The following is a 23,248-nucleotide window of genomic DNA, read 5'->3' on the forward strand; positions in this document are numbered from 1 at the left end:
ATTCGGTAGCTGTCCGTTTACTTTCTGAAGTGTCATACATTCATGCACACACAAACACACAGAGTTAAACTTTGCCGTTTTACAAATTTATGCTACAGTAGATGAACAACTGAGGAAATGTAAGAGGCCTGTGCTTTGTGTACAGCCTCGCCGTCAGACAGCCAGTAAAGAGTCTGTTTGACACAAAGCCATTATTTTTGCTATAATTAGATTGGCTCACAGTCACACAGCGCTCACAATGGTCAGCAAGATTAAAATCTGGGAACAGCCAAAGACCAAAACCGTATGTACTGTAACAGAGCTTCAACTCATCCAAAAATAGTTGTTTGCCAGTGTGTAATGACTCTTAGAGACATATGTACAAAAAACAGATCCTACATTTGTGTCAAAATAAGTGAACAACATCTCCCAAGAATAAAGCCAAACAAAAAAACGGAAAGTGAACAAATATAAATTACATTTGATCACATTATTCTCAACTTTCTTTCACTGACCAACATTTCTTTTTTACTGTTCAAAGCTCTCACAAAGCTGTTATGATGGCTTTCAGTCACAAAACATCAGGCGACAAGTTAGAAGGAAAACAAAAACATATTTTTACGTTCAGTATTTGACTGAAGTTGGAAAACGAAGCAAAATTTGGCCTTCAAGATCGACGGCAGCTCAAACTTTTAAGTTGACGTATTTGTGTGATTAAAAATGTTGGAAACACCCAGTGGAGAAGTTCTCCAGAGATTTTTGCCACTTTAGCAGGTAAACAGTCTTTTTTGGTTGGTGGAGGTGGCTCATTGAATTTTTGATCCAGTAGACAAAAGATAATTTAATGTTGTGAGTAATAATGCTGCACTGTTTTGTTTCTTTTGGTGGTACTACTAAATACTTGTGATCTTTTTCCCACTTCCCCATTGGCCAGTTACTAAGAAGACTCTTACCTGGTATTATGACTGCCAGAAATAGAGGACGTTGTGGTCAGGACATCATTGAAGTTATTGTATGTTCTTTCTTTCAATTTATTGCACTGCACCACAGTGTTTTTAATTTTTGCTTGATTCTTGAGGGAGTTTGTTCAATTATTATGACACAAATTTAATTCAGCAAAATGCTTCATCTGCAGTAAACTCGGGATGGGCTGAAAAGGAAAAAGAAAATGAGGACATGTGATCCAAACATGAACTGAACCCAAACAGTTTGAATATTGGGTTCGCAATCGAATAGATTCACCTTTAATGTTTTGAAATAAAAAAAAGAATAGATTACATAATGTGTCATCTACAATAGGCAGTTTTACACAATGTACTATGAATAAGCTTTCTAAGCAAAAATATTATATAAATTTCCTCGGAACCATTCAACTATTATTCAACTATTATCACCCCCCAAGGCTGTCTACTCGTCTTTGCAGGTTTCTGTTGTTTGTGCTAAAGCATCTAATCTCACAATCTTACTGGAACTTTGTAGTTTGTTGCCTAATAGTGGTTGTCAAACAGCTTTTAGGGGCATTACTGTCACTCTCTGGTGGTAATAATGTGTTACTATTCAGTGAAAACATATTTTTCTAAGACAACACGGTAGTCGCACAAGCTAGTCAATGTTCTATTATTTAAAGATGAGTGGTAAAATTCTAAAATCATGATCCATCCTTACACTCTGCATGGTATTAGTATGATGCTGTCATCAAATCAGTTATGCGGTGTCTTTAATTATCTTTAAGATTAAAAAATATATATATCTCTGAATAAGAAGACTAAAGCCGGACTGTAAATTGAATGCAGCTTTGCTCTTTTTTCATTTCTTTTATATAATTTTTCCTCTGTCTTTATCACTCTCCTCCATTCCTTTCCCTCACGTGACCCCTTTTTCTTGTGTTTCTGCCACACAATGTCATTGTGTTGCATTTTTAATGGAAACATGTTTCAAGACCTTCATACTCTGCAATAAATCCATGAATTATAGAATAAACTGACAAATAAAACTAAAGAAGCCATTTGACTGTTTTTTCTTGTTTTGTTTTTAAAGAGGAGCTTCCTTTCTGATAGTAAACCTGAGTCAAATGGAAGATGCAGTACACTAGTGACTGCTTCACTACACTGTCTTTGCTCTGTTTGCTTTGTGGTTTTGCCAAAGACTTGAAGTGCATTTTAATATGTTTACATAGTGCCTCTTGGTTTTATCTTTCTCAGCTTTTTATTATTTTCAGTTGGTGACTTGAATCAGTTCATATCTATACTATGTGATCTACAAAACACATTTCTGTGAACTGGATCAGCTTTACTGTGAGTCTGTAGTTTATCATTCTCATATTTTCAAAACAACGTATTTTAAAATCCCTTGTCGTCTGCTCACTTAACGAATCAATCATACCTTATCCTTTCTGAATCTTTTTTATACCACATATTACTCATCCTAGCACTGTTTCTTATCAAAGTCAAGCCTACATTTGTGTTGTCTAACAGAATATGTCTTTCATTCCACAATGAAAAAGAAGTCCAAACCCAATCAGGATTTTTTTTTGTCTATCAAAATGCAGCACTCTGCCTAAATATAATTATTGGCTAAATATTTTCATGTATTAAAATGCATTATGCTGCTGTGTAGAAGTGCATTACTACACAGAGATGTGAATTGCTTTATCACTGCTGTTAAAAACTGTGTGTGCGGGTATGAGAATTCCGCACGTATCAAACAGGGATTTGTGCTTTGCACAGTTTGTGTAACTAATTAAAATGCAGTGCCCCTGCAGCAGGATGACCTATGTACAAAGCATCTGGGAGACAGGGGTCAAGGCCTGCCTGCTCTTGTACCAGGTTTATATAAGTGACTGTCAACAGAGAAAAGACAGACAGACAAGCAGGAACACTCTGTGCCTGATAAGGGTGTTTGTGTTTGCTGATGTGACTACACACAGGAAAGGGCCTTTGTCTCTAATAATGTGTTACTGTTGATGCAACTGTTTGTAGTAAAAGTACCTCTTTTTTATATGATGAAAGATAGTTAGCTAATGCTTTTGCTTTTATGTTTATTACACTGTATGTGGGCTGAGTTCCACATGCATTTATTCATTTTAACAGTGCTTACAAGTAATTAATTAAACCAAATTAGCCACAACAAATTTCAGCTGTTTTGCTCATTTACAAATCAGTGACACTTTTGGGTCAGATTTATCAGATGATCGGTCACTGTCATTAATGTTTTCCACATCACTGTCAGGCTGAGTAAATATGACAGCTCCATGCTGACTGTTTATAGAAATGGACATAGCTTTCAGATCTGAAAATCGAGACCAAAACGGAAGTACTTTAAACTACAATACCACCCGGGGCCGCTAGGTGTTAGCTCCAAAAAGGCTCTGGCTTCATAGACTTCTATTTAATTCCTGTCATTAAATACAAACTCAATAAAAGATTTTCACAAGTCATTATGGTGTCATTCACTAAAGTCACCACCAGAAAACCAATAAGAAGGACTGACATTCACTAAAGTCACTCCTTCTTATTGGTTTTCTGGTGGTCCATCTAAAAATAATCCCATCATTAAATATATATCATGCTTTAAATAAAAAGCACTATGTTCGGGGGCATGTATGTTTGCTTGACAGGCTTGTAGTGCAGTCAGGTTTCTGCTACAGGTGGGCAGGCACAGTATCCTCATGTTCCCAAACAGATTTGATTCCGATTCACCACTCCCTCCTCCCCAGCTTGGCTCCAAAATAGCAAGATGGCGACTGCCAAAATACGAACTCAAGACTTCAGAACGACAAGTCAATTGGTGACGTCATGGTTGGTTACTGCTTGATGCTGACAAGGTATATGTTATGATTTGGCGACACAAAGTAGCTGCATATAAGTGTGTTGTAGCCACAATAAAATCACAATGATGACAATTTTAAAAGTCTACCTTGTTGCCAACTATCATGAATTACTTTATGACATGGCAACTTCCAAATGCAGTAGGTCTAAACCTTTTCTAATGGACATGAAACACTTGTATGTCACATGAAGGCATTGGTAATTGGCCTTTATGGGAATATGGGAATATCTTTGACTGTAACATCTGCTTATCTTTACGATATACTGTCAGTAATATTGCTGACACTAACAGCAGGGCTCTGTGTTGACGTGGTAAAGCATTACTTCCACGTCTTCTTTTATGCCTGTGTTCTCCCCCAACTGTTTAGGCTATGCTCATATCATCCTGATGTTTGACGGTCCCCATGGCATCCCCATGACCCACTGCACTCGCTCACTGTGTTTATTGCCTAAGCAGTTGTGACGGTTACGAGCATGTGTGTATTTTATGGGCCAGCTCACATTAGAACAGTATATGATCCTCCCAAATAAGCATCACGTCTGTGAGGATTGTAATTACTACTCATCCATGGCAAAACGTACTGTAGGCCAGCTGTGAGGGACCAGGGGCTATGTAGCCATTTGGTAATGAGTGTAAATATGGGGCAGCGAAAGTGGCTTGACACACATGGGTACATCCTGCATATGGTTGTATAGTTGTGCCACATTCATGAGTGCTGTCTGGATCACACATGGATGCACGAGCTACTGAACAGGACAGTAAGTCAGTACACCTCCTTTAATGAAGTTATGGCAAAAGTACTTAATAGAAGAAGGCAAAAAAACAATGGGAACTTGTGTTTTCTCTGTATTGTCAATCCCCTCCTTAGTGGTGGAGGAGACGAGAACATCCTTAGCATACTGAACCTTTATTATTTTTTTCCTGCTAGCTCTTCCACTTCCTTTCTGCCACTGATTGGTGACCCTATAAAAAGGTATATATCCACATCTGACAAAATTTATTCAATATTCAGAATCCTAAATTAATCAGGGACTTTGCCCTGTAATTTGTAGCTCTTAAATGCAGTGGACCTATGATTAATGAGGCTGGCCCTCAATATCCAGGAGGTTTCGTAAACCCTGACTTTTGGCTAAATATGTTTTTTTTTTTTCCACAAGCCAGGTTGCTCTGTCTCTCTGGCTTCACCTCTCAGTACTTCTACCTGAGCGGCTGTGTTTTGGATTTTGGTTTCACTCCCACATCCCTGTTTATACATACAGATATCGGCCCTATTTCTCCTGTTACTGATTGGTTGTATCAGTCGCTTGACTGATTGGGGCTATTCACAGCTGCTGTTCAATGCAACTAATCCCTCCACGGTGGAAAAAGAACTGTAATAGTCAGTTACATACTGCAATGAAGTCATGTTTTTGGATTGATAGGAGAAGTCTCACAGATTATTGAATAAAAATGAACTCAGCATGAATAGTGGTTTTAGTATCGTTAATTCATCAACTTCCAATTTTCAGATTACTTTTCTATCTATCAGATACTTTTATGGAAATTTCCAAGAGGGCCAAAACGTATTTGTATTTCTTTGTAGAAAATAGTCTCTAAACATATGGAGAGCAGGCAAAGACACCTTGTTTCTAGCATCAAACTGACACTGAAGGCTATTTTTTTGGTTAAACAAGTTGAAACATTTCCATAGATTCTGAGTTGATTATGGCTGCATTTATTTTTCACTGTGCTGCACTGAGATGGGACATGATCTTTTATGTCTCCCTTCTTCTCTCTCTCTTTCCCTTTTTTATTTGTTTTTTCCCCCCTCTCGCTTTACTTGATCCAGCACAGCAGGGCCACCCCGTCCTCAAGGCAGTAATATCAGTACAGAAACTGCACCCACTAGTCAAATTGGTAGGCCTACAAGCACACTGCTAATGAGTACATATCCTTATTTATAAATCTGTATACTCAATGCGGTTTGGGGTCTGTCTAATTACACTTAGTGATAAAGACTGCAAACTGTGGGATAGCAGTGAAACAGAAAAACACACTCTCTGATAAATTATGACAAACAAAAAAACAGACACACATAGAAGTAGAAGTAGACAAAAATATTCAAACGTGGGAAACATTAGTCATGGGACACAGGCGCAAATAATAGGGTGAGAACTTCTCGCTACCTTTGTCTTGACCCTGTGAACATTGCAGCAGTGTTAATAAACAATCCATTTTGGCCACGTGAACATGCTATTTTCTGTTCCATCAATAGTATTTCTTTCAAGTTTCAGCACTGCATTGTTATCACACCAGACCAAAGCACTTATCGCCTAGAATAAGGTGTGTGATTCAGTGACTTTCCCTGAGCAATAATTGTGCTTTTATCTGGAAATAGTTCCCGACATTATGATTTCACCAGTGCATTTGCACAGCTGCTCCCTCAACAATGAGCTCAATTATAGCTCCCCGGCCATCTCCCATTAGGTTGATTGATTGGCATTTCAGTGTTAGTGGGTTATGACTTCCTACGGTAGATTAGTCAGTGGTTTCAGACAGGCTGTCATGCTGTTCCTCTAAACACACAGAAATTGTTTTGCTTCATACACTTTGTAAAACTCTGTATAGTACATTAGGTCTGACACAGTTTGTTAAAACAGAAAACTCAGAGTACTGCAATTTTTTTCAGTTGTTGAGTTGTTTTTACAATGTTTGAAAAATATAGGTACTCTATGTTTTCTGCTACTGCTGTGTGAAAGACGTGGCCTTTAATTTTATTCAATTCAATTGAATTTTATTTATATAGCGCCAAATCACAACAGGTTATTTCACGGCAATTAACACATTAAAGTCCTTACAACAGAACTTTCCAACATCATACAGAGAAACCCAACAATTCAACAATTCCCACATAAGCTAGGAGGGGGGGGATCCTCTTTAAGGGGGAAAAACTTCCAAAAGAAGGAAGGAAAAACTCCCTCTTAACAGGAAGAAACCTCCGACAGAACCAGGCTCAGAGGTGGGCGGCAATCTGCCTCGACCGGTTGGGGTGAAGGGAGAGCAGAGAGAGAAAAGGACAGCATAGAGATACAAGACATGAACTGTTGGTGGGGCCGACAGTTGCAGGGCAGACACATGCAGCTCCATGGCCGGGGACATTTTGCAAAAGAAAGAACAGAAACTACGCAAGCGAGGGAACTGTATGGAGAGGCAACAGACATTAAGCAAAAACTATGGGAGAGAAAAAGCATGGCGTTATTGAGATGTAATGGTGAGATATGACTGTATAGAAAGTGAAAGAGTGAGAGGAAAGAAGCTCAGTACACAACAAGGTCTCCCAGCAGCCTTGGCCTATAACAGCATAACTAAGGGATGGTTCAGGGCCACCTGAGCCAGCCCTAACTATAAGCTTTATCAAAAAGGAAAGTTTTGAGTCTCTCAGCTAGAGAGGGCTTCTGCCCCTCGAACACAAATTGGGAGCTAGTTCCACAGGAGAGGAGCCTGAAAACTGAAGGCTCTGCCTCCCATTCTATGTTTGGAAACTCTGGGAACCACAAGCAGGCCAGCGCTCTGAGAGCGAAGTGCTCTGTCAGGATGATGTGGTTCTATAAGATCACTGAGATAAGATGAAGCTTGGTCATGAAGAGCTTTGTACGTCAGCAAGAGAATTTTAAATTCTATTCTTGATTTAGCAGGAAGCCAATGAAGAGAAGCGAAGACAGGAGAAATATGATCTCTCTCGCTAAATGCCGTCAGTAATCTTGCTGCAGCATTTTGGATCAACTGCAGGGTTTTTAGTGAGTAATATGGACATAGTAACAACAAGGAATTACAATAATCCAGCCTCGAAGTAACAAATGCATGCATGAGCTTTTCTGTATCACGCTGAGGAAGGATTTTCCTGATTTTATTAATATTACTAATTGCGGAATGGAAATGAAAATGTTAAATATTGATCTATCAGTGCACATGGTTGAAATAAAAGGATCCATACTCATCTCTTTCTACACGCTGAAGGCTTTTCCGGAGTATTTTGTTCAAGCTGGGAACATGACAGTTTTTGACGAAGTCAGGAAGAAAAATAATTGCAGTATCTAAAGGAGACATGAAAGAGGTGCAGAGATTAAAGTTTGGATAATTTTTTTGTTTGTTTCATATTCCCAAAAGATGAAATCAGGGTAATTTTGGAAATGTTTTTGAGTTTGAAATTTAAATTGTAAAACTGTTTTACCCTTTTATTAAAATGTGGGTTTGCATTTAGTTCTGGCAATCAGTCATGTAATTTCCAGTCTTTTCTTCACTATCACAGATATATATACCAAGTCATGTTAATGCAGTTTGGTTTGAAATTAAGGAAAATTAATGATTTTTCGACAGATATTTTGGTTTTATTGAAATTAAATTCTTTTGACTTTTGAATAGCTATTATTTGCAACATATTTTTGTCAGTTTTATATAAAATAATTGGTCTTGCAAATAACAGATCGTGTTCAGTCACTCTGCCAGTTCTGCACATAGCTTTGACTTCCAAATCTGATATATGACAGACTGCCATTCTTTTGACTATTTTCAGAATATTTAGTCAATTGTCAGTATGTCAGGATGATGTGGAAAATATATGCCTTTTTGTGTTGTTGCACAAGTGTGCATTTGTGTGTCTGTGCGTGTGTGTGTGTGTGTGTGTGTGTGTGTGTGTGTGTGTGTGTGTGTGTGTGTGTGTGTGTGTGTGTGTGTGTGTGTGTGTGTGTGTGTGTGTGTGTGTGTGTGTGTGTGTGTGTGTGTGTGTGTGTGTGTTATAGAGACAGAAAGATAGCAAAAGCAGGAAAATATTAGGAGTTTATTAAGACACCCGCTGAAACAGATTCATTATTACGAAGCCTTTTTGTCAGCCCTCTCTTCAACAGGCAATAAAACACACATCAGACCCAGCTGATCACTGGTAAATCATCCTCGTGCCTATTCAAGGCATTATCCTCGGTATTATGCAGGACACGCAAATGCACTTGTTCACACACGCAGCCACACTCACAAACACAACCTCAATGCTCTTCCCACTCATGTGTACATTGGCTGCCAGAGCTGTCTTTGTATTCCATCACCATAACAACTGCCTCAGAACATCTGAAAAAAGGAAAAAGCCAAAGTGAATTTCTCTCACTCAGTTTGACTTGGAGATGGTGAGCGTAGCGGTAGGCAGCTCCTCACAGCATGTCAGTGTGGTTCGTGTGAACAAGAAGCAGGCTTGTAGAGGCAAGCAGGCTGCAGAGGACTTGGTGTGAAGAGAAAGGGGACGTGTGATGTGAAATTTGGAAGGTGTTGTAGAGTGTGACTTTTCAGAACGAGGGATATACAGTTTAGGATGCCACACATGGTGAGTGTCAAACAGCTGCTGCATTCCACTCTCATTCTTGCACATTAAATTTGTGACATTACGTGCCTTCATTAATTTGTGTAAAATGTAATTTGTGTGTGTGTGTCTGGAGGCTTTTGCACATGTGGATGTTATGTAATGACTGAGGCTGAGAAACCTTGGGAGAATGCAAGAGTAATGAACGTTTCTCTGTGAATCTCATTTGGGATGCTGCAGATATTGTGTAATTACTTCGTGTAGATACATGTTAGGCTATTAGACTATCACCCATGTTTTCATTGACATTTTATTTGTTCATTTTTGAACTATACTGGAATAAATTTATTTCAATCGTTTCTGTTTATCTTTTTTAAGTACAGCACATTTACATTACATTGATTATGGTCTATACTGTTGTGTTTCAAATAATCTAAGATTGATTGTTGCCCTAATTCTTCAGACTACTTTAATATATTATGAAGTGTTAGTGCTGATGCCTTGCTCACAGCTTCATTTGTCACTTTATTCTCCACAGGTTTAGTTGAGGTGATTCATATTTTTAATCATAAGAAAACTACGTGTATTTGTGTGTGTGTGTGGGGGGGGGGGGGGGGGGGGGTGTGTGTGCGTTTTAGGTTGGGTAGGATTTGCATGTAACTTTGTGCATGTGTCTGTGCTTGTTTTAGGAAACTGTTCTTTAAGAATCACTGTTAGACTCAGTGATGTGTAAGTGTTGCTCTCAGGCACTCTACAATATTATAACCATTTCATTTGAACTCAAAATGCAACGTTAGCCTCAGGATCTCATTTTCGTGGTACTAATCTCCAAAGGAAAAGTCTTCCTTTTAAATATTACTTTACAGTCCTTTCCCTGTCTTTTTTGGTCCATCCTATAATAGCATATATATCTTATGCACATGGTCCATTTGCTTGGCATGACAGAACAGAAACAAAATCTTCAAACACAGAAGGAGAGAGCAACGACTTAAGCTTTCATCTCCAGACTGCATTATTAAACATCCCCATCCACACAAGTCTGACATCACCCAATCACAGCTGTCTCTTCCTCTCCTATCCCTTCTTCCTGTTCCCTTGTCTCCCTCCATTAGGCAAACCTGAAGAAGTTTATGGAGTATGTGCAACAGAGGAGCATTGAAAAGGTCTCGAGGTTCCTGGAAAAAGGCCTGGACCCTAACTTCCATGATCCAGACACAGGAGGTGAGTATGTATGTGCTAAGAAATATCACACTCCTACACTACTCTGGCTACTATTTTTTTTACTTTTTTTTCTAACCTTGATTTGTCTTTTCTCTTGTACTTTTTATACTTCTGTCTTCACCACAAATGACCATATATGGATTTTCCAAAATAAGCCTTCTGCATTCCCGGTAAAGCTGGATTATTCTCTTTGCTAATCTCCTCATGTATATGCAAATGTTTGTCCAGCCATAAAGGAGATTTCCCTGCTTGGTGACCTGTAGTCTGGCAGATGAGCTGCAAAGCAAGGAGAACATGAGAATAGGTTGGTTTCACCCCAACAGGAAGCATCCACTTAGGCACACTGGAGACTGACAATCACGACAGTAACCCAAATGCTCTGAAAGTCTCTGAAAATGGAAACCCACAGTTTTAATAACTGTAATAGGCAATTTTCCTGTCAAATATTGACTGCTTGGAATTTTGGATGTTCATTTTCTGAGGAAAAGGCACAATAATGTCACTGAAAATACAGATTTTTTTTTTTTTTTGTGTTGTTTTCTCTGTCGTCCTTGGATTTTACAGAATGTCCTCTAACGCTGGCAGCACAGCTAGAAGGATGTGCAGAGCTCATGAAGGTGCTGAAAAGTGGAGGGGCACATCTGGACTACAGAACAAAAGATGGCATTACTGCTCTGCACAAGGCCGTGCGCAGCAAGAACCATACAGCGCTTATAGTGAGTAAAACACAGGCATACACACACACAAGCTGACTCATCTCTTTTATTTCTTTTGCTCGACCAATTGCTTTCTTCTGAACTTTCTCTCTGGAAAAGGAGAGTTTGCCAGCAGGTAATATCTGGTAGCAGGTGATGAGCAATTGAGTGCAGAGGGTACATGAGCAATCACTAAATATGTGAGGTATAACATGCCCTTTTGAATAGGCTGGCATAACCACTGAATGGCCTTGGGTGTGTGTGGTTTGAGGATGCTTGTTATCTAAATGGTAGGATTTATACGAGTCACATAATTGATTTCCTCTTAAGCCAGAACTGTTGAAGTTGGAATTTGTTATTTCCGCTCAATTATCCCCACTATTCAATGTCAGTGGGCAGTGTAACATACATGAGGTGTTGTTGCTGTTAGTACAGTGAGTCTATTAAAGGTCACACTTGAACAATTTCTTCAAGTGAAATCTAAAAACAAATATTTACAAATGTTTTAGACATGGCCTAGAGTACAAGACAGTGTATAACCCTACATCTGTGGCGGTGTGATTGACTTCTTCAGTACCACCACTACCATTACTTTGTTGAGGTTTCTGGATTTCACCTTGAGATGGCATTTAAGGTGTCTGGTGTTAAGAATGTATACAAGTCTGTTTGACTCTAACTGTCTATGGTAATTATAAATACAATTGAGAGTAGCAACTGACGACTTAAAACCTTCTTCTTTGTCTACCAGACACTGTTGGATTTGGGTGCATCTCCTGACTATAAAGACAGCAGGGGGCTGACTCCACTCTACCACAGTTCAATGGTAGGAGGAGACCCCTACTGCTGTGAGCTGCTGCTGCATGACCATGCACAGGTCGGCTGTGAGGATGAGAATGGTTGGCAGGAGATACACCAGGTAATGCACAGTGACACACACACACACACACACACACACACACACACACACACACACACACACACACACACACACACACACACACACACACACACACACACACACACACACACACACACACACACACACACAGATAACAGCAGTGAATGGTTGTGTGCAGAATAAAAATGTGGGTAGCGGGTAAGAAGTCTTGCCTGTTTTTTAGAGTTCCATTGAATTGATTTTTTGTATTTTTTTCACTTTGAGAATTTATTTTGTGGTGGTTGAACCCTTTGGGGAGGGGTCATGTAATTCAACTGGAAGTAATTCCTTTGTCCAAAAAATTTGACCTTTGCCTTTTTGGTAGCTGTTTCAATCAATTTGAACTTTCAGCTGAATTTTTTTTAGCATTTTTTTTAAATAAATAGAAACATATTAAATTTAGCAATTGAAAAAGTCCGTTTTTCTGCAAATTATTGTGGATTGGACTCTCAAATACATTTTGTATGTGGAAAACCACCACTGATATAGCATGGTGTGACCAGTGTCACGACTTGCCTCTCATATTAAACATGAAATACCATCATCTATTTAACAAACGTAATTAATTTAGGTACAACATCAAAAAGGCACGGGATCTGTATATCAGTGGTTTGGGCTAGTTACTTAGGCTAACTGCTAGCACTGTTGTATATTAATCAGCATTTTAATAGTTTTTCAAGATAATGTAGGACAGTGAATTCTTGCCATGATGGTCGAAGTGATGAAGGAGTGATATTGTTGAGATATGGGGATAACGCCGCACATTTTCAGACAGTCTCTCCAAGAGACATTTACAGTTTTGACCTCAGCTGTTCACATGTTCACAAGTGCCCCAGACAGTAACACACGATAAATAGGGAGATCAGTACAGTGTAAAGCTCCTCTCGCACCTCTTCACAGCTCACCAATGCAGGTGTGAAGTGGGTGCAAATGTCAGAAAACAACAAAAACACCACTCTTTTGCACACAAATATAGGCGAGGAAAAATATGCATTTAATGACCGATGCACTGCCTCTAAAACACTGAGAAACCAAATTTAAGTTAGAAAGACTCATTGAGACTGATCATAGATAAGTAGACAAAACTGAAGAATGTTTTTAAAAAGTATTTTTTGATTCTTTATTTTGCAAGCGCAGTATGAAACAAGGATTATTTTTTTTATCTTTTTTTTTTTTAAATTAGAACATACTGTACAATGAAGCATTTTAGAATGGCAGTGCTATTACTTTAGGGCGTGTGTGTATTGTTTGAAGCTCGTTCAATTTCCGCTATGCCCTCCTTTGTTCTTCCCAACCTGAGAGGATGGCCCCCAGGTGTTACCGAGCTTTGAGAGGAATGCACTGTGCTGAGATCAGCGCTGGGGACTTTGACGCAGCAGTTGAATGACACATAAGCCCTTTAAAAACAACTCTATTCACAACAGAGTTCTCATTTACATATTTATTTGATTCTGTTGTAGCAAGTATCACATGTTGATTTAATTGTGGCCCCTAAACACTATCTGATAACCAAAGGTTTACAGAGCAACTGCATTAGTCTGGACAGAGGTCTGAAGCAGAGAGAAAAATATGTTTTTACAAATTTAACCACCTCAGTGTGGACTTGCTCTCAGTGTTGCAATTTTATTATGGGAGCGAGGAGACCTGATGGAATTACATGCCGATAGCCAATTAAGTTCAGACAAAAGTACTTTATCCCTGTTGTTTATGTAACTCCTCTGGATATCACACAAGCCCAAACATCATTAACATTGTTTTGTAAATGCTCGATGAACTGTATCAACACAATACATTTTGCTGCTTTGCAGATTGTCATGACTGAAGATGACTTGCTCCAGAAATGATGCACCCTAATCTTCTCAATTATTCCCAGTGAGGTCCAAATTGCGGTCGGTTTAGATTTAGATACTGATATAAATTTGTTACCTTAAAATAAAAAAAAAAACATGACTTGTGTTTCTGCTCCTGCTGGAAAGCCTGAATTGAGGCATATGTTCATCTTAAACAGCACACACAGCACATCCATACTTAACCAAATTTAGCCGTCCTTAAACTCCCGTGGCAGATGCATATAAATCCTCAAAATTTTTTAGAATAAGATTCAGCAGAACACAGCTTCACCAATAATATGCTCTTTTTGAGAACCACACTCCTTTAGTCATTTGAGGATCAGAACAGCTGATATCAGGTGCACTGGGTCAATGAAAATGTCAAGTGGCAATTTCCAGAATTAAATGTGCTGCTGAAAGCCTGATGGTTACAAACAAATTGTGCCAAGTGGCATTCACACGGTGGCGCTGGACTCGCAACGTCATCAAGGGCGGGATCACTTAGCAGCCACAGCAAGGAACTGTCACGTCAGCTGATGTCTACTAAAATGTCATTACATGCGTATGTGTGTTTCTACACTTGATTTCTGCAGAACAGCGGAGTGGCAGAGTTATAAATAATAACCCCAAAGTTATTCGTTCTACTGTCGCTGCAGCTGTATTCAAGCCACTGCCTGGCAGTCCAAGTGGTAGCGCCTGTCTGATTTGGTCGTAGAAATACTTTTTCCTGTCTTACGAAGAGCAAACACTGTGTATTCTGTGCATTATACACACATACAGCTTCAAGGAATCCCCTGCTCTGTAAACATAATGTAGGTTATTGCCCACATGCTTTTTTCTACGTGTCAGGGCTTTCTAGCTTCAATCTGAGTAGTGACAGAAAGAGACTAAAGGTCTTAAGGTTCTTGTACTGTAAATGTAACCAGACAGCTGTGGGATTCATTGCTTCTGTCGCTGACATTGAATATAAATAAAGGCAGAATAAATGTTGAATGGCAACATTTTGCTGTTATGATAATAGGAGAATCAAGCTTATCCTAATGTTAAATAAATGTTAAATGAACAAATGCGGTGTGTTTGAATACACCCCTTTTTCTCTTTGGAAATATTTATTTCATCAATATATTTATCAAAGGAGATGACACCAAACTTTATTTATACTGATTTATATGTTGTGACTAAATAGAATAACTTTGAAGTGCATTGCAGGAAAAACCCTACTCAGCAAATTAAGCTTAAAAACATGCACCTTGTCAGTCAATAGTTGGCTGTCTACAGCACCAATCTCTCAGTACTCGTTTGTTCCCACTGATTTCCTTTTCATCTGTCTGTTTCTCTCTTTTCCATGGCTATTTTGGTGACGTCACACTAGTGTAGTTCATCTCAAGGTCTTGCTCTCGTTATTATTGTGAGCTAATTATGTGCTACAAGGAAAGTTCAGTTTGTTTTTGTTCCTGGGATAATGAGACCTGAAAGTTGAATTCTATGATAAGACACAAAATTACCAAAAAGGTTAAATGAAACTAGTCAGTTATTTATCAAGTGCTGTAACCTTTATGTTGTGGATTGTTGCATTGATTACGTTAGCTCGGAACCAGGAACCAGTCACTTGAATAAAGTGATAAGCACAAGCGATTGAAGAGAGTTTGTGGTATTCACCCAGCTTCAACATTTCAGTAGTTGATAGGCAGGTTCTCTCTATCTGACAGCTGTCTGCAACCATGAGAGGCTTCTCTGGACTAATAAATCTGTGATTGTTGTCCTTTTGACTGCCTCTTGTATTGGTGATGAATCACTTTGATTAAAAGAGACATTTTCATCTTATCTTCATATCCAACCTTTCACCCTTCGTCTGTCACAATGTGGCAATGCTCTAATCGTTGGCAGGTGTACTGTTATTATTGTCTAATTTCAACAAAGTGGCTCTCTAAAAGGACTACTGACCATACTACGTAGATGTGTTTTTCCAGTGATATTCGCCGGCTCAACGTCTTCTTTTTACTCTGACTTTATAATTTGTTTTATATTTGTGTAGTAAATTTGCCTGCACCACACAGAGTGGAACAGATTACAAACGCATGCCTTTTCATGAACGTGTGGCTTTCATCAGTTTGGCAGCAGTAAGAAGCAACTCATGACTCAAGATTGTGCATTTAAGAGAGTTTGGTGAATCCAGCTAGGAACACTCACAATCAAACCTCACAAAAGTAAGAGAATTGTATGATAAGAATACAAAGATGTTTTTCAATGATTGTTTTCTGGTGTGTCTTAGCCGACATACACAGAGGGAGATAAGACTATGAGGGGTTGTTTCTGTGTGCCTTTTCAGTGCGTGGTTACAGCAAGGGGTTTAAATGGAAGGAGTGATCATTTAATGTCAATGATGTGCCTTTGTATATGGATTCAAGATACTGTATAGTAAATCGTCTTCAACCTGTATAGTAAATTGTCTTTCAACCCTAAAAATTTTAAAAATGTAAAAAATTTTCAAGCCCTCCTCCCTGTTTCTCCCCCTTTTCTGTGTCCTTTCCAGTATTAGCATTCTTGTGGTATATATCATGTATAATAGGATACACTGCAGAAGGGCTGATAACCAACAACAATCCCAGCATCATTTGTGCGCTGTCTCACTGCTGTCACACACTCTTAGCGAGACAGAACACAGGAGGGGGAGAACAATTGCTGGGGGAGAGTTGTGTGCTTCTTTGTCAATGACACAGGACAAAACCACAGAGTGGGAGGGGAAAAAAAGAGAGAAGATAGAGATTAGATGAAAAGTTTATTGCTCCCAGTTTTGTAAAACAAAGAAACAGGAAAAAAAAGGCAGAACTCTTGCCAGAAAATTTTTCACAGATTTACATTTAGCCCAAGGTGATACAAAGGAGTTGTTCCCTTCCTCTTTGAGACTGTTGGCAACATGTGTGAGGAGAATTTCTCTAAGGATAAAGCCCAAGGAAAAGCTTAGGCTAAATAATTTGGTAATTTTACCATTTCTCAGGTTTACCAGTCTTAACATTTGTAACAACTGTTTGGGTGATGATGCAGAGGCACATTCAAGCTATTCCACCATAATCATTGCCCCAAATGTGTTTTGTGGCAGAGGAAATAGATAGGTTTCATTAACATTACATTAGTTTGACCATGGCAAGGAGAAGACTGCTTCTGCTGCTTTTGGCAAAAAATAGAGGGCCAGAGGCTGCAGCCAAACTCTCGATTGTTTAGGTAACCTTTGTTCATTGTGCCTGGTCAGCTCACAAAAATACAATGTGCTGTTTACTAATTTTGGCAAAGTTTCACATACCGATTACATCCTTGGTCAAAATCGAAAAAAGGATAATTTTGTCATTCTTTAATACAATTCATCTCCCAACAAATATTACTGTAAAATAGGTTGTCCTACATTCTTTTCTCAGAGACTTGCCTCCTTTCAACTATATGTGTAAAAAAAGGTTTTCTTTTGTAAAAATAGTAAATGTGTTACTCTGTCCTTTCAGGCTTGCCGCTATGGTCATGTGCAGCACTTGGAACACCTGCTGTTCTATGGAGCGGACATGGGTGCCCAGAATGCATCTGGAAACACTGCCTTGCATGTGTGTGCTCTCTACAACCAGGTACCATTTATGAAAAAAACATTTAATGGCTTGTGTGCTTGGGGAGTAGAGGGAGGTCAGTGTTCTGTGGAATTGCATTTATAATGGATGGATGTGCATTACACACTTTACATCTAATGCCAATGCTGAGTGCCAATGCAGGAGGACGCGTCATATTCACATAGCGGGGTGACAAGTTGGAGGTCATAGAGGTAAATGGCCATGTGACACGTTTATCTTCTACACCAAGGAGCAGAGCTTATTTCCCATCTGAACGTGTGTTTGCTTTCTTAAATCATTTGCCACATCCACAGTTTTTTCCCGACTGGTTTTTGTTGGCTAAACTTAACCACACTTAACAATACTCTACAGATGTTTTATAAAAAAAACAAAAAACTAAAATGAAACTTTTAAATGAATATTATTCACCTGTCTTCCCATTAATCTACGCTCAATAAAAAACAAAAACAGTTTTTAAAAGAGAGTTTTACTTTGCTTCATTAGCAGCCATTACAGCTTTAAATCTTCGTGTTAGTTCCTCCAATTTTTGCATACCTGGATTTGGACAGTTTATCCAATTCTTCCTGGCAGATGAAGCTCCATTGAATGTGATGGGAAGTGTCTGGGAACTGCCATCCCCGGGTTTATCTACAGATGTTCTGCTGGGTTTAATTCTGAGTTTTAGCTGTGACACGTAAGGATAAGACCAGGCAAGTGTTTGTATATCACATTTCAACAACGAATTAATTCAAAGTGCTTTACATAAAGCATAAAAGCCATCAAGACAAAAAAAAAATTTTAAAAGCATAAAGATCAAAATTAAAGACAAGCTGAAAAATGAAATAAAAATAAAAAATACAAGAGTAAACGTTACAGTGCAGTGTAAGAAATTAGTGATTATTCAATTTAATTAAAGTCTTTGTTAAAGAAAAGTCGTCAGCCTTGATTTAGGCAAGGCAAGTTTATTTATATAGCACATTTCAATAACAAGGCAATTCAAAGTGCTTCACATAAAACCATTAAAAGCATCAAGACATTAGGCAAAAGAAAAGGATATTTAAAAACAACTAAAAACAGTGACTAAAACATTCAAATATAATACATAAAGCAAGCTAAAAATTTGATGAAATTTACAGTGCAGTGTAAAACTGAAAATACAGAAATTTAAAAGAACTGAGTGTTGCAGCAAACCTGCAGTTCCCTGGGAGTTTGTTCCAGATATGGGTAGCATAAAAGCTGAATCCTGCTTCTTCATGTTTAGTTTTGACTCTGTGGACTGAAATCACACACACACACGACCTTAGGGGTGTGGATAGTTCATAACATAGTAGCAGGTCAGGCATTTATTTTGGCCCTAAACCATTCAGGGCTTTACAAATTAATAGCAGTATTTTGAAATTAATTATTTGACAGACAGGAAACCAGTTTTATGATCTGACAACTGCAGTGATATCATCCACTTTCTTCATTTTGGTGAAGACTTGAGCAGCAACAAACTGAATCAGCTGCAGCTGTCTGATCAGTGTTTTTATAGCGACCTGTTAACGCAGCATTGCAGTAGTTTAGTCAGTTGAAGATAAATGCGTGGACATGTTTTTTCAAATCCTGCTGCCCTATAATCCTTGATGTGTTTGTCAGGTGATAATAGGCTCAGTTTGTAATTGTCTAAATGTGGCTACTAGAATTCAGGTCTGAGTCCATGGCTACACCAGAATTTCTCACTTAGTCTGTGGCTGAGTCTGTTCAATTTAACAGATTAAAGCTGAACACTAACTTTCAATCGTTCTTCTATGTCTCCAAAAACAATTGAGTTTTATCTATGTTTAATTGAAGAAAATTCAGGCACATCCAATCGTTAATATGTTCAATGTGCTTCCTCAGAACTTGTATGGGATTATAGTCTTCTGGTTAGATGGTGATGCACATTTGCTTGTCATCTGCATAATTACATTATGTTGTTGTTTTCTATAATCTAAGCGAGCGAGAGCAAGTACAGAACAGTTGAAAAGTAGTTTAAACCAGTTTAGTACTGTGCCAGAATGTCCCAGACAGTTTACCTCTTGTTCTAGTAATATGTTGTGGTTCACTACGTCAAATGCAACACTGAGATCCAGCAATACTATGACTGAAATTCTGCCACTAAAAGATGAAAAAGATAATATTTTGCCTTGTGCTCTCAGAGTCCTTTAAAAAAGAAACTCAAACTGGGCTGTTATGCCTTTACTCAAGAGTGGCCTCTATCTAGCAATTCTGTTACAGAGGGCATGTTGATGCAGTGCTGCTGAGATGGTTGTCCTTTCGGCAGGTTCTCCCATCTTCTGAAGCTCTTTTCCTGTGACTGTAATTTTCTTGGTCACTTTCCTGACTAAGGCGTATCCTCCTTGGCGTCTCAATTTGGCCAGATTCTACAACGAGTCCAGGAATTTATTTATTTTCTCAATAATCAAAGCTACTGTGCTCCTGGGAACATTCAAAGCTTTAGAAATGGTGCATGGGATCAACTTAGGGTCATAAAGATGTTGTGCTTGGGAAATGATGTGCAGATTTGCAGATACACAAAAATGTTTCCAGCTGCAAAACAGTTTCACACATTCACAGATTTGAATTTGTGAGAACATTTTTCTTTTAGAAGCCTACACATTCAGGTAAAAGCATGCAATTTTTTTTTTATGTGTACATAAATCGTGAAATACAAGTGCAGAATGTAAAATTATTTGTGAACATCATTTCACAAGCTCAAAATCTTTATGACCCTAATTTGATCCTATAATGGTGCCCTTGTCCTTGCCTCACCACACCTGGACTTTATGGCTTGGATTTTGTCCTGACAGTATGGATTTTAAGACCTCCGTATACATAAAAGTGTGCAAAAGTAAAGGAATCAGAATACTTTCTGAAGCAACTGTACTATATATACATGTGTGTGAATTGTAGCATTCATATGTTTCTGTCATGTAAGTATGTAAGTGTTTGTCTTTGCGCGTCGTCCAAGAGTTGTATGAGCAGTGACTGTGCTGCAACATTGAAAGTCGTGGTGCTTCATCGTCTTGCTGACGGTCACTTATGCAGTGCAGAGACTTAATGTTTCTATACAGGGTCTTGAGATTTGCAGCATAGTCTTCTCATCATACCTTGCCTCTTAGTGTGTGTGTGCATGCACATACACATTTGTGTGTATTAGAGTGGCAGTCTAAAGCATAGGTATCCTACACCTGGTCATTATCTCTGCTGTATTTGTTGCCTGTTGTGATAATGATCTGAAAGGGGAAATTAAAGAGAACTAGTCCAAGTGGGAGTGTAGAAATAAAACAGGAATATTTCTTCAATGTAGATCGTTAATGCAATTTTGATTGAAGTAGCAGGTAGTTCTTTGTTATAATTGATTATTTTTGATGGTTTATATTTCACTACAAATGCTGCCATAGAGACTATTGGTGCCAGACTGTGACTGTCATACAGGATAATTATTGAGCTGTCCTCACAAGGACAGTGAGCCGACGCTGAGGATCCTAACCTTGTTCTGTATTTCCAGCAATTTTCTCTTTTGCGGAGCGTGCCTTAAAGGATAAGGCTTGTGTTACTCTATACTTTGTTTTTTGTCAACAAATGTCCTGAAAAACTAAAAAGCAATGTGTTAGTCTGCCAATACCTTCAAGCTTCTGTGCTGTTTGTTAACGAAGATGTCAATGTTAAAGGAAAAAGCAGCATAGATATATAGATATGCATTTCATTTTCAAATATAATGAATAATGGTGAGACAGGCTGGGAACTATCGTTTGTTCTTTTTGTTGTTTTTTGTTTTAGGAAATCTTACTTTTGGGCTCCATTTTCTGTTTTAGATTATCACACATTTGGAGCTGTCAAGATTATTTACAGTATGGCAGGAGAATGATGTTATTTGTTAATGATTTTAAATTAACTATATGTCAGACATATCAGGGTTTGGCTATACCGGAACTACTTTGTTTACGTGACAAATTTAGTCTTGTCATGGGATTCGCTTGCAATTGGAAAACCATAGAAAACTGTCAGCCTTGTTTTTCTTTAATTTCAACAAAAATCAGCACCAACATGATTCTTCTGAGTCTGTGCATACCTGTCAAACTTTGCAGTCTGAAAGTCAGAGCAGTTTCTGCCTGAAGAGATGGTTGAGGTGGTGGTTTGAAGCTCTGTGTGGTATACTGGAAAATCTTGTGATAACGAGATAAAATACATAGAGGGTATTTATATATATATATATATATATATATATATATATATATATATATAAAAATGAACGTGTTCCATATCAGGAGAAGTACAGTAGAACAGTGGTGAATGAGGGCAGTGAAAACCAGCATACTTATGTAAAAACCATGAGGATTGTTAGGTACTTTATGCCCATGCACTGGTGGGTTTGAGGCTGCTCAAAGAGAAAGATGTAACTGAGTGCTCAGGAGGAGGCTTTTCTGCTGCTTCACTGGGAACTAGTGTTGCTCAGTTAATGAAGATTGGATGAGCACTTTCTCCCTCTCTCTGTAAAAGAAGTGAAAAATGTGTGCATGCATGTGTGTTTGCGTGTTGGGATTTTAACTATGTATTGTTCAGCTAATTCCAGTTGTGATGAATGACCTGCTTCAATTAGACTGGAACACTATAGTCTCAACAGAGAGAGAGAAGAGAGAGAGAGAGAGAGAGAGAGAGAGAGAGAGAGAGAGAGAGAGAGAGAGAGAGAGAGTGAGTGTGTGTGTGTGTGTGTGTGTGTGTGTGTGTGTGTGTGTGTGTGTGTGTGTGTGTGTGTGTGTGTGTGTGTGTGTGTGTGTGTGTGTGTGTGTGTGTGTGTGTGTGTGTGTGTGTGTGTGTGTGTGTTTGGTAAGCACAGCATCAATACTTAATACATGATGTTTTAACACATCCACGTGACTTAAGCCATTACATGTTCCCCTTCTCGGAGCAGGGAGGACCAGGATGTGTATGTGTTCTTGTATTACTCTAGTTGTGGGGACATACATTAATTGTTAAATTTTAGTATGAGGACTTGGTTTAAGGTGAGCGTAAGATTTATGTTTTATCCAAAGGCAACTGGATTTTTTTGTTTTGTTTGTTTCTTAAAGACGTTTTGTGTCTCATCCGAAAAGCTTCTTCAGTTTTTAACGTTAGCATTGGGTCAGTTGCAAGTTAGGCTTAGGTAAGTTATGGCTGGGGGATGTCTATGCAGAAATTATTGTCAATGTAGAGTAAATGTCATGTCCTTTTTCTTTGTTGGAAACACAACGGTGTAGCTGTGTGTCTGTAAAGGGGTGGAACATAATCAAAGTACAGAGTGGATGAACAGTTTAATTTACAGTTACTTGTTCAACTTCTTGTTCATCTTCAGTTTGGTAATGGACCCCGTCCGTGCTCTTTCCCTCTGCTGATGAGAATAGCTGTTATCCTGCCAGTGGAGACTGAACACCAGCTGATTGATCAGTGTGTCTTAGCAGGGTTCCAGCAGGCCTGAAGCAGGCCTGGCTTGGATGACTATGTACCATCACAGTAAGAAATGGGCTGGTAGAATCGACTGGGAAACCAGTAGTCCGGTGGTCAGATCAATAGATCTATATGGAGAAAAAATAGAGAGTGTCATAAAGGGGGACAGATGGGAGAGACTGGATGAATGATAAGATAACATACAGTTATCATCAATCGAATAAGCTTTGTCAATGCTAGGAAAGTCCCATTGCTTAGGTATGGCTGGCTAATACCATTCACATAGTCATGTATGTGATCAGCAGCAGTGTAAGGCAGGGCTCTTTTGCCTGCCATGGGAGGTGGTGGGATGAATAACTGAGTAAAGACACAGTAGTGTAGGAAATGACAAGTGA

At 38.7% G+C, this 23,248-nt stretch overlaps 1 protein-coding gene across 1 annotated transcript in view; it reads left to right on the forward strand.

The window, feature by feature from the left end:
* Positions 1-23,248, forward strand: part of LOC138622796 (SH3 and multiple ankyrin repeat domains protein 3-like) — a gene marked incomplete at its 3' end in the record, with an annotated part of 136,071 nt that overhangs the window by 50,203 nt on the left and 62,620 nt on the right. Inside the window, exons 4-7 of the mRNA XM_069701848.1 lie at positions 10,246-10,354; positions 10,919-11,070; positions 11,798-11,965; positions 17,310-17,426. Of these exons, the coding sequence (XP_069557949.1) occupies positions 10,246-10,354; positions 10,919-11,070; positions 11,798-11,965; positions 17,310-17,426 (546 nt within the window). The remainder of the gene's footprint in view (positions 1-10,245; positions 10,355-10,918; positions 11,071-11,797; positions 11,966-17,309; positions 17,427-23,248) is intronic.

The sequence above is a fragment of the Brachyistius frenatus genome, unplaced genomic scaffold (genome assembly GCF_029030835.1).
Source record: "Brachyistius frenatus isolate BFR_SWC_R1_liver_20210118 unplaced genomic scaffold, ASM2903083v1 Contig_39, whole genome shotgun sequence".
NCBI classification, from domain to species: Eukaryota; Metazoa; Chordata; class Actinopteri; family Embiotocidae; genus Brachyistius; species Brachyistius frenatus.